Source organism: Pangasianodon hypophthalmus, chromosome 23 (assembly GCF_027358585.1).
Source record: "Pangasianodon hypophthalmus isolate fPanHyp1 chromosome 23, fPanHyp1.pri, whole genome shotgun sequence".
In the NCBI taxonomy this organism is placed as follows: Eukaryota; Metazoa; Chordata; class Actinopteri; order Siluriformes; family Pangasiidae; genus Pangasianodon; species Pangasianodon hypophthalmus.
This window is the reverse complement of record NC_069732.1, coordinates 10088155-10100269: the sequence shown is the minus strand read 5'-3', so window position 1 is coordinate 10100269 and position 12115 is coordinate 10088155. Positions and strand designations below refer to the sequence as shown.

The following is a 12115-nucleotide window of genomic DNA, read 5'->3' as shown; positions in this document are numbered from 1 at the left end:
GTGCTTGTTCTTTTTTCTTTTCTTTTTTGTGTGCCTGACTTATGTGACATTGTAGCAAACATCCATGAATGAAAGTAATAGCTGGAGAGCCCCAACATATGAGAAAACGTCTATAATTAGCCACAAATGGCATGGAAGCTCTTAGTGCAAAAGCACAGCAGACCAAATGTATGGGAAATAATGTATAACCCTACATTTTAACCCTTATAGTTTGAGTAAATAGACTTAAGACAGATTTATTCTTTGTCATTGAACTGCTAAACTCTCCTGGGCCCCTGCCTAAGCCCTGGACAGCTTCCCTGGCTGCCCCCATGATGGTGGGGCTGATAATGACTCTGCATGCACCGCCTCATTAAAGCCTGATTTATGCTTCTTCAGAAGTGCTTCTGAGACGCACCCAAAACAAACATCTGAGAGAAGAGTGGGAGGTTTGTATTTACAGTATTTGTGGGCTGTCCGTCAAATGGGTGAATGAAGTAGTAAGGAGCAAATAGTAATAAGTGAAAGCACATGCGTTTGTTGGCTTTTCAACAAAAATTAGGGTTCTTTGACTAAGATGTGTGTGTTGCCGTTTTCAGTGTTATCTCATCTGAAGCAGATGATATAGAATAGTGCTATCTGAGCAGCAATAAACTTTAAAAATGTAGTTATCTATGTGCTTGTGTATGTGTGTGTTTGCAGGTACTGGTCACACTGGAACAGTTGGAGCGGGTCAGCACCTTTCAAGAGTTTGTGCAGATCTTCAGTCAATTCGGCAATGAGATGGTGGAATTTGCGCACCTTACAGGGGACAGGCAGAATGTAAGAGCTCTCCACATGCATACACACACTCACACACACACACGCACGCATCCTTGCTCATCCCAGGCTTACTAACTCATGAAGGCTGCTGATAAACAAGCACATTGATAACAGTGCTTCCTGTGAGTTTTTGAGCCTGTGGAAAGAGGTTTACCGTACACTGTGAGAAAATCAGAGAATGAGATTTTGCCTTTTGGTGCCAAATATTGGAACTGGAATTTAAGAAAAATGGACCCACCCACCCAGTTCCTTAGTGACTCAGGGAAAGAGTCAAAATTTTGTTGTAATCAAGTGTAAATCCAATAAAATGAATTAAAAGGTGGGGTATCAGGGGTCATGTCAGTCTCTGTACTGCCAAGTTTGGGATCTGCTGTCTGGAGTCTTGTAGCGCTCCTTAACAGTCTCATAAACATATCATGCTCCTCTGAGGAACACAAACTAACTTTTTTTTTTTTTTTTTTATACACACTGTTCAGCCACAACCAACTGAATTAAATCTGAGCTTCCTGGTACTGAAAGAACTACGCAGTGAGGTTACATGCTTTACGTGCAGTTACAGTAATAGTGGATATCACATTTAACCCGGACCAGCCTGTAGAGTCACTATCTAGAGCAGAGGTATTCAGCTAAAGTTAGTGAAGTTCCAGTTACATAAAATTCCTTGCTTACAATGGATTGCCAGTTGATGACTCCTGATCTAGAGTAACAAATGCTTAAACTTTACTGGCTAGCACATCCAATCACCACCCAGCAAATGCAGGAAAAGGCCTGGTGATGAACAACCACAATGCTTAGCTTCAGTCTTCACTGAATAAGACTTCAGCAGACATGCAGCAGCTCACTCTGTGGAACTGCTGTTTAAGGTCAGTCAGTGAGAGAGATTCTGAGAGGTGTACGTTACATCCTTCCATGCTCCTTCATCCAGGTAGTTCATCAACCTGAGCCTCATTCCTGTTGGTACAGTTCAGTGCAAAAGTTTGCATACCCTTACTCTGAAATGATATAACTAACAACACATTTATGCAAGTTTTTACAGATGGTCCTTCATATTACAAGTAAACAAAATATATGAAATGTGTATGTCAGGATATAAGTAGTGAATGATAATTATATTTTGGAATGTGATATAATTGTGGAGTTTTTTACATTTACATTTATGGCATTTGACAGATGCCCTTATCCAGAGTGGCTTACAGATGTGCTTCGAAATCTCTATCAATAAATACATCCTGATACTGGTGCACTAGGCTGAGGACTAAGAAAAGCACACATACAACACAAGATTGATTGATTGATTATTTATTTATTTATTATTTTTTTGTTTGTTTGTTTTTTTATTTTATTTTATTATTATTTTTTTAATAAAGTGCTAATTTCACTTTTTTCCCAAGACGACTTTTTTTTTTTTTTTTGTGGCTCTGTATGTTCACTATATATTTTTCTTCTTTAGTCGTGTCTGTGTCTTGTTTTTCCATTCCTAAATAATGGTCTTCCTTGTTGGGAATAATATATCAAAACACCTGTTATACCCTTTTCCAGCTCTGAAAGGTCAGTGTTTTATGTTTTCTGTGATGGCTGTTTTTCTGATCCCATTGAATATTAACGTGACTCATAGCAAGCTGCTTGAGAGTTTCAGCCTATTTAAGTCTTATTAAAGACATGGATAGGTCAAAGTAAATATGTTTGTTTTCAGTTTAAGCATCTGGACATGCTTATTCAAATTAATTAACTCCAACATGTCGATAAGAATGGTAAATTTGAGCCTGCTCAGTTGCTGTAATATTTCGGACACTAGGAAAACACCATTAAATGAGCATAAAATTCTGTTTTGTGAGCAAAGTATACAATTGAAGTACTTTTGGAAACAAAATTCACATGCAAACTCAACCCACTACCTCCATGCTGATACCCTAGCATAATCTTGAGGAATTTCCATCTTAATCTACTCTTGCAGGGCCAGATGTGATTTCTAATGAGAATACGCATCTGGAGGCTCCTGTGAGAAAATTTGACCTGAGGGTTGTTTGAAACTTTTTTTTTTTTTTTAATTTCTAAGCCAATCCAAAATCCAACAGCTCATGACTGTACGGATTCAGCCAATATCAGTGCATAGACTGGAACTTTGGACAGGTTTTAGAGGGTGTAAACATTGTGCCTGTAATGTTACTTGCGCTCATTCTCACTATTGCTGTAATGAGTGACTGCTCATTACAGATTATGTCTCTCCCTGTGAGACTGACCTCAGTTCTTAGGAAACCATAAAAAGGGAATTGAAATGCAGCATACATGTAAGTATGTAGTACAGTTTCACTGTACAGGAATAAACCTGAACATTATTATAACAACCTGATTATGTTGTAGATGTGAATATTCCGTCATCCAGTTAAGTCAGATCTGTGAGTAAAGCTTATTGAGCTTAATCAGTACCCAGTTCTGTGTAATCCCCCAATGAGCAGAGCTCTAGCGAAGAGCAGGAAGCTTTGAAGAACTGATAAGAGTGTCTTATTTGAGACCAGAAATGTCTCCTGCCAGTCAGTGCTTCACACACACATCACGTCTCGATCTTACTGCAGAGCTTCTCTGGCAATCTGCCATCTCCATCTATACAGTCTTATAAAGGGAAATATAATAACCGATAATCAAATCTTCTTTTATGATACATTGTTCCCTGCCTTGGAGGGAGATGCACATGCGCATGCATGCACACCCATACACACACACACACACACACACGCGCATGCACACACAGACAACATATCAGTTCCCAGGTCCCTTGTGTAGAAGCTTTAGTAGGTGGTAGTGACTGAAGATCCTGCCAGAATGCATTAGTTGAATCATATCTCAGCTTGCTACCTACGGGAAGGTGTGTGGTACTATAGGCTGCTCTCAGATGCTCTCTGTCCACATCAGGTGCTCTGGGAAGTCTGCCTGATGGATAGATTCTTATTGAATGTGCCAGTTTAGTGGTGAGGTGGATGGAAATTCCATGGTAAAGAGCCATGCTGACCTTTATTGCAGTGTTTTGTATATAGTGGAGTATGACCTCTCAGGAATGTTTAATTATTTCTTAGAAAGCTCATCTATGTTCCAGAACAGCATAATAAATTTCTATTACTCTGTCTCTCAGGATCTGAAGGATGAGAAGCAGAAGGCACGCATGGCCGCAGCCCGTGCTGTGTTGGAGAAATGCACCATGATGCTCCTCACTGCTTCTAAGGTCTGTATAGAAAGTACAGTGGTACCACCTGCTGTATTATCTGCAGCTAAAACCCATACTCGTCCTATTGCATCACTTTTTCTCCATTTTTTTTCCACCTTGGTGAGAAATAAACCAACCAAAATAGGAAAAATACGAGATAGGAAATTTGACTAAAGGGTCCCTTAACAATTCTTGACACTAAAAGTGTTCCTCAAGGATTCTTTGGATAGCTGATGATTCTTGGCCTCCAGATGTGGATAGACTAGGAGCTCTCTCTGAAAGCGAAGCAGGGTTCCACATAGTACATTTAGGGGTTCTGCTAATGGGAAATCTGAAGACCCATAAGGGTGCTAGATGAGACCTTTTTCTCCCCTTTTCTCTTATACGTTAATGGTTCCCAAATGGTGGATTGTGACCCAAAAGGAGGTCATGAGCAGGAATGGAGTGCATCACTTTTCCATCAAAAAATCAAATTTTATTTCTTAAATAAATAAATAAATAATAAATTATTTAAATAATAAAGCCTTTAATGCATAGGCTTACTTTCAACGTAAGCATACGTTATTTTGTTATAGCAGTTTGGTAGGGGTTTTCAGCTCAGCACGGCCTCAAAACCAAAATATGAGACTAACTATATTAAGCATATTTTTCTTACATTAAGGACAAAACAGAGTTGTAAACCACAGTGTGGTTTTTGTATATGTATAAAACCTCCTTACCTTTTTTAGGAGGTAAGCTATGTTGTTTTATTGCCTGAGCATGGTCTGTTAGTCAGAATAGAAATATGACCATATTATTGCTGCCTCTAGTTATTTTAGGGGGCTCCAAATATACTTTAAAATATACTCCAAATATAAACTTTTTAGTGCTTCTTCTCACTTCATTGGTTTCCTGATATTTGGGCATGCCTAGCCTTTTCATGCACTGCTCATTTTGTAAAGTAAATTAGAAGTGTTACAAAGGTAAACTGCTTTGGGGTCATTTCTTAATCGGATGTAGGTCCCAAGGCAAGATCAGTGGAGAACCATTGGCGTACATTATAATAAGTTATTTTATTAAAGTATGAGTATAATATAAAATTGCATCAGAAGTATAGGGGTCATTACAGTTTGAGAGCTAATTTTTGGGACCCCTGTGGATCAGCTGGTGTCATTTTTTAGCTTCAGGCTAAGGACTGGTCTATCTGTGTGACAGATTAAGATTGAATTATAATGCAGGAATCGGAGTAACAGTGGTGCAGTGGGTAGCGTTGCAGCCTCACAGCTCTAGTCTCCCTGGTTCGATCCTGAGCTCAAGTTATTGATTGTGTGGAGTTTCACATGCTCTCCTGGTGTGCACATGGGTTTCCTTAAAGTTCTCTGGTTTCCTCCCACCTTTAAAAACATGCAGGTAGCATGTGTTTGCACTTATAACACAACACATCAAACAATTGACCCCATTAAATAAAGATGTATAACAACAGATGATTTTTCCTTAAGCCAACTGACTAAGACTTGTGTTGCTGTGATTGATAACTACTGAATCACATTAAACTAGCAGGTTTACCAACAGGACATGCACTGTCATCAGTCTATTATTTTTGCACAATTAGGTAAATTGAAGTTTGGACTGAAGTTTGTGTGTTTATCTCTATGGCATCTGACACAATTTAAATTAAATTTTACTTCTATAGTGTTCTCTTCTTTGAAAAATACCTCAATAAACCCATTTGAAACATTAAGGAAAATGCCCATGGTTTTGGAATGGGCACATGTGAGTCTGGTGATGGTCAGGTGTCCACATACATTTGGTCACATAGTGGATAACTGAGAATATGAATGTCATCAATAAACAATAACTGTGCTACAGTTTCAGACCTGACTGTCTTGCTAACAGTATTTAAGTAAAACAACTCGTAAAATATTTTTGGTGTGACAGGTAGCTCTCTGTTTAGCGTATATATTTTGGGGAAATGCAGCACTGCAGCAATATGCTCACAGAGTACTGTCACAGATTTTAAGTGCTTTACAAACAAAATGCCATATGGAGAATGTCTTCATTATATTATATTTAGCTTTTAACTGTGCTTTGGTTATCTTCTTTCAAAGATCATGTTGTGTAAGGAGCCAGTTTAGCAATCGCTGTGGTAAAAAGTGTCAGTCTGCGCAAAGATGCTTAAAACCTTTAAGTGTGATTTTCCCGTAGTGAGAATCCAGACTTTGATCAAGCTGTTGGAGGCTGTAGTGAAAAGAACATAAGCTTAATCAATTCATTTTATATCAGAGACCAGCTGTTAAAATGTCTGTGATGCGTCTGTGCCGTAGCTGGAATGAAATCTTTAAATGTAGTTTTCTCACTTTTCACTTTTGGGGTAACCAGCTTTTAAAATGCTATAATTTTACTTGTGATTAGTAAAAAATGGCAAAAATTTCACTGTATGAAGTATTTTCCAGGCCACCAGACATATATAATTAAATAATTGTCTCACATTGGTAGAATGATCCTTCCATCTTCTCGTTTTATCAGTAATGACCACTGGTTAATTGTTCCGTATCAGGCACCTTGACTGTTTTAATGCATGTTGCCATCAGCTCTGATTCTCTCTCATTCACTCTGTGGTTGTTTTTCTCTCTTCAGACATGTCTGAGGCACCCAGACTGTGAGTCTGCACGGATCAACAAGAACGCCGTGTTCCAGCGCATGCGCCTGGCTCTGGAGCAGGTTATCGAGATTGTGACAGATGCCAGGAGCAGTGGAGAGGCCAAAGCACTGCCCATCAGTATCTATGCTGGAATTAAAGACCTTAAGGTGCAGCTGTGGGACAAGAGCTTGTACACACACACAGATTATGGATGAGTCAAACATTTCTCTCTAAAGTCAAAATGAGACTCATGATGCCTTTTTTTGCGTTTTTTAAACCAGTTTTGTTGTCACTTCTTGTTCACTTGTCTAACTGTTAGACCCACAGTTTGCATACATTTTATTAATAAATAAAGAAGACAAAGAAATTCAGTTTATACCAACAAAGTTTTCACAGATGTTCCTCCATTATCATATAATAATAATCGGAGAAATACTGGTTTGCATCTCCCTTTCTGAATGGGATCTAAATATTTTCTAATAGCATGTTTGCCCACTCTTTGTTTTTAAAACTCCCTCTAACCTGACTCAGATTGCTTGGCCAATCTTTACCTGTTCAGTTTGACATTTAAGATCTGTTTTCCTTTCTGATCCTAAAGCCATGGGGGATGCAGACATTTGCACTCAATTGTTCTTTCAGCATGTTAATATACTTTTATATCTCACAGTAAAACCCGATCTGGTGTATTTAGTCAAATGGCTAATGAAACTATTTCCTGATTCTTTCCGGACACCAAATGCATTCATTCATTGATTCATTTTCCCACTGATTACATTTCCTACTGATTCACATTTCACTAAACGTTATCATCCTCAAGGGTTGCAGCATTTAGACTCTGTGTGTGTGTGTGTGTGTGTGTGTGTGTGTATTTTTCAGAATAAGGTGGAGGGATTGAGGGAATCTCTGTTCCATGTGCCATGTGAGACTGTAGCAGCACAGCTGGAGGCTCTGGTAGAACAGACTGAAGACTTCACTGATTCAGCGTACACTAGCCACGAGCAGCGCGAGAGCATCCTGCAGCTCTGCCACGCAACAAGACAGGAAACCAAGCAGCTCATCTCCGCCTGGAGTCAGGCAGTACGACATACAAACATGCACACGTACACGCGAGCACATGCAAAGTAATCAGTCGTCGCCTATTAGTTAAACTTACCCTGAATGCACACCCATTTCACACACATTTCACACACATTTCATTTGTTTGAGCAGAGTTTGTTCATAGGAACAAGGCAGCTGCGCTCGTTTTGTTGCTCTGAAGGAGAACGAAGTTGCGCAAGAGGTGCTTTTAATCCCATTATTCCTTACGTCATAAATAGTCCATCAGTCCTTAGCTGTAGATGTTCTTTCATCCTTAAGTACCTTTTCTGTTCTCTAAAGTCTCTTGAATACCCTTTCACTTTGCACTCCTATTGTAAGACACATGCCTTTCACAGAATCCCATCAGACACTAGTGTCATCATTTGTGTTCATCATCTGTGTTTAAGAATGTCTATCTCAGTGAAGGTTTGTATATGTGAAACCTTTGTATATGTGCTGGAACTCACTCTGGGATTAAAAGTGCCTCTTGTATGCCACTGAAGAACATGTAAAAAGTGTAGAAAGTGTAGGTTCTGTAGTGTAAACAGTGTAAGTTGCATAGTGTGTAGTGTAGAAAGTAAGTTGTGTAGCGTGTAATGTAGTATAGAAAGTGTAGTTTAGGTTCACGCCTTAAACAATTAAATTAATAATGAATTTGTTATTTGTTATTATTATTATTATTATTATTATTATTATTTGTTGAGGCTGCTTTCAGACGTGATGCTTTCAAAGTTCAGGCAAGCAGTCTTAAGCTCACTGTAGCTAGATTAGCTGATAAAAAGTTTTTAGCTCTGTCATGCCCAAACCTCTTTGTCAACCACCTTCACAGAGGAGCTGCTTTTTGATTTTCCTAATGCTTTGCTACTTTGCACTCTTCAAATATTGTGTGCTGTCTGTTCCATCACTATTTCACACCATGATGTCTGCTACATATATGGATTATAGAATACTGTTTTTATTATTAGATTTTATTTTTATTTTATTTTATTTTTTAAATTTTATTTTATATTTATTGCATGTATAGTGCTGTAGGGTTACGAGCTCAAATGGCTGGTAAATTTAGACAGGAAGCGTACTGCTGTGTGTCAGACACACTGTCTGAGCTTTGACTGGCAGGAGCATTGAGAGCATTGAGAGCATGTGCTAATGGAGGTGATAAGAGCAGGCACACCGCTAAAGTCAACAGGTTGAAGTCAGGAGGTTAGGAGATGAGAGCAGTTGGAAGGTTTGCACATGCAGCAGCCTGTCTGGTGTTTGTCCTGACACCCTGCTGTAATCCTCCTGGGGGGAAAAAAAAGTGAGTCGTCCCACCTGTCTGGCCTCTGATGACAGCAGTGAGTCTTTTACAAAGTACTTGTGATCTGCTGAGCTCCTGTGAAAGAGCTTTAAGTGTTACAAGTGTTATTAGGTATAAAGGAGGCACAGTCAGTGAGAGGTCATATTTTAGCAATATTTTGCCTTCTCTGTCTCTGAAAACCTGACATACTTTTTCTTTCTGTCCTGTGTGACATGACTAGCAGTCATTCAAAGCCAATGAAGTGACGGAAGAAGTGGAGTTGGCTATTCTGAAGACCTGTCAGAGTCTCGGTGAGCTCAGACGTGAGGTGAGACATCTGGCAGCTACTCACAGGAATTCAATACTCTGTAGGTCAAAGATGTACAAACAAACCCTTCATATGTATCCATCTACTTCCTGTAACTGCCTTTTCCCTCTCTTTCTGTATGTGTGTATGTGTGTATGTGTGTGTGTGTGTGTGTGTGTGTGTGTGTGTGTGACCACTTTGTAAACACTATGCCCTAATTTTATCTCTCTCTATATCTTGTGCTCACACTTCATGTGCTGTGCTGCCCTGTCAGCTCCACAAGGTAGCAGTGGGGCGGGCCAGTGAGCTGCTGAAGCTGCACTCTGATCATGCCGTGCTCCAGGCTCTGAAGGCCACAGGAGGCGAGGGAAATGTCGAGGCAGTGGCTGATTATGCCCGAACACTCACCGAGCACAGGGAGCAGCTGGTGGAGGTGAGCAGCACAGGCTTAACCCAGATGGAGTCTTACTTCTGTACCTGTAGTACTAATGCACATCCCTACTACAACGCACATCTACAACGCACTATAATGCACATCCCTACTACAACGCACATCTGTGTGCTTTCAGACCTGCCGACTGCTGTGCCACATCTCAGGCACGGAGCCGCTGGAGATCACGTGCATCCATGCCGAGGAGACCTTCCATGTCATTGGTCCACAGGTAACAAGGGACTAAAAGGGCATGGATACACTTCAATTTTTTATGAGTGGATCACTCCACATCGTCTCAAAATATCTGTAATATATCCATCCTGAAATTTTATTACTATATTATTTATTACTGTGCATGCTGTTATAGGAAAATAATCAACCACAGCGTTACTGTTACTGTTACAGTTACTGTTACTGTTAGCACCTTAAAGTTGCTTATTTTTCTTTTACAGCATGTCCTAAAGTGTTTATAAAAAGCAATTTCCTATTTTTTTAAATAAAGACATTAATTTTATCCATTTGTAGTTACATTTAATAATGTAGAAAATCTGCAGAACAAGTTAGTTCCTGTTATAACTTGTGCTGTTACAGCTATACAGTCACTCCCTCACCAGCCTCTTTTTTATTCCTCTCTTGAAGTTAATATTCCACCAAAAACCCCGCAGCTGCAATACTGTCAGAACGTCAAAGTCAAAGAAAATTACTCATCACTTTCTGACTGATCAGATTTGAGAATTCATCAGTGCTGTGATATAAATTAAAAATAAACTACAACAATATTATGATTGTGCAGCCTGCAGCTATAGAGCAAAATTTTTGTACAATAATAATGCTAATTACACTTTGTAATTACGCTGTCACTCTAACCGGCTCTCTTGTGTCATGCTTCTTAATTGAACTTTGTTGTAAGTACAGCTGCCTCATCCTTGACTGTTGTATGTATGGTTAAAAAAAAATGATGCACGCTGTCGTCATTTTGCTCCTCGTATTTCTTATGGAACAGTAAGCAGTATAGATTAGCCAGAAAGTAGCTTATATTCCACACATCTATTGCTTTTGTTTCACATTTACTATAAAATCTTGGTAACCGTTAAGCTTTGGAGTGTAGAATGAGCGTAGGTTGGTGCCTTGATTTAGTTAATATTTAAGCTTCAGATTCAGATTGTCACAGTTTAGGTGAAGAATGTTTACTATCTTATTTTTTAGTGTTGCTGCTAGTTTTATGTGTTTAAATATGATTATATAATTTAAACAAATTCTCAGCAAAGAAGAACTTGCATTTTATACACACACTCTCCTGCCACCTCTAAAAAGCAGGGGAGCGATTTTATGTTATTACTCGGTTCATAAGCTTTGTGATTAGGTATTGAGCATAATAGAGACGATCTCACATCATCTGCCTGTAATAACAAAGCTTAAAGGTCAAGCAGCCAATAAGAGCGCAACATGGAGCGGTCGCTAGGTGTGCATGCTAATGGATCTATCAATAATTCAGAAAATCAGCAGGATCCATTCTATTAATAGGAACGCATTGCATCTATGCACACACAGCATCTATCTCTCTTTCCTTTTGATTATGTCTTACGGTTTAGGAGCGAAGCATGCATGCTGTGTATACAGTAGTGTTGAAAACACATTGAAGTTCATTGAAGCAATGATTAAAAGTAATCCTTTAGTTTATTTCTTCTACATACATGATTCTCTGTCTCACTCTCTGCTCAGATCATCTCGGCAGCTCAGACGCTGGCTCTGCACCCCAACAGTAAGATCGCCAAAGAAAACCTGGACGTGTTCTGTGAGGCCTGGGAGTCGCAGCTGTGCGACATGGCCATCCTGCTGAAAGAGATCAGCGATGTGTTCGAAGGCCGCAGAGGTAAGCTCTCACCATCATCTCTTGAATAATCACACCCTCAATCCTGCCATGCTAGTCATGGTTCTGACGGTGAAGAGCTGTTTTAACATCAAAGTTTTAATATTGCAGCTCGAAAAACTCAAAAGTACTGTAATCTACATTTATCACTTTAAATGAATATTCTCAAAATTCTCAGACATTAAGAAAGCAGATTTTTTTATTAAGCAAATTATTCAAATTAATCAAAATACGTTTTGATTTTATGAGGATCTATCTGACTGTTTCTCATTACGTAATCCCTCAGTCTTAAATAATAAAGGTAAGCTGAGCTTCAGTCCCAGTTACGCTGCAGATTATTAAGCATATTGCATGTAGCAATCTACCATTATTTAATATTCTAATGTTATCTGAAGTTAGCTTTGGGCTCGCTATGAGACCTCAGGTATGTTCTGTACTGTCAGCGTGTAAAAAAAACATGCATGTTGGTTGCCAGGGCCATCTATGTTGCATTCCTACAATGTTGCATTCATCTAGTTCATTCATTGTCCTG

General features: G+C 39.1%; 1 protein-coding gene across 3 annotated transcripts in view; it reads left to right on the top strand.

The window, feature by feature from the left end:
• Positions 1 to 12115, top strand: part of ctnnal1 (catenin (cadherin-associated protein), alpha-like 1) — a 57973-nt gene that overhangs the window by 34070 nt on the left and 11788 nt on the right. For 2 of the 3 annotated variants that reach the window (XM_026930001.3, XM_026929999.3), the window contains exons 4-11: positions 682 to 801; positions 3929 to 4018; positions 6617 to 6787; positions 7497 to 7697; positions 9215 to 9301; positions 9555 to 9713; positions 9850 to 9942; positions 11436 to 11586. In XM_026930001.3, coding sequence (XP_026785802.1) covers positions 682 to 801; positions 3929 to 4018; positions 6617 to 6787; positions 7497 to 7697; positions 9215 to 9301; positions 9555 to 9713; positions 9850 to 9942; positions 11436 to 11586 — 1072 coding nt within the window. The remainder of the gene's footprint in view (positions 1 to 681; positions 802 to 3928; positions 4019 to 6616; positions 6788 to 7496; positions 7698 to 9214; positions 9302 to 9554; positions 9714 to 9849; positions 9943 to 11435; positions 11587 to 12115) is intronic. The other variant, XM_026930000.3, reaches the window with a different exon arrangement.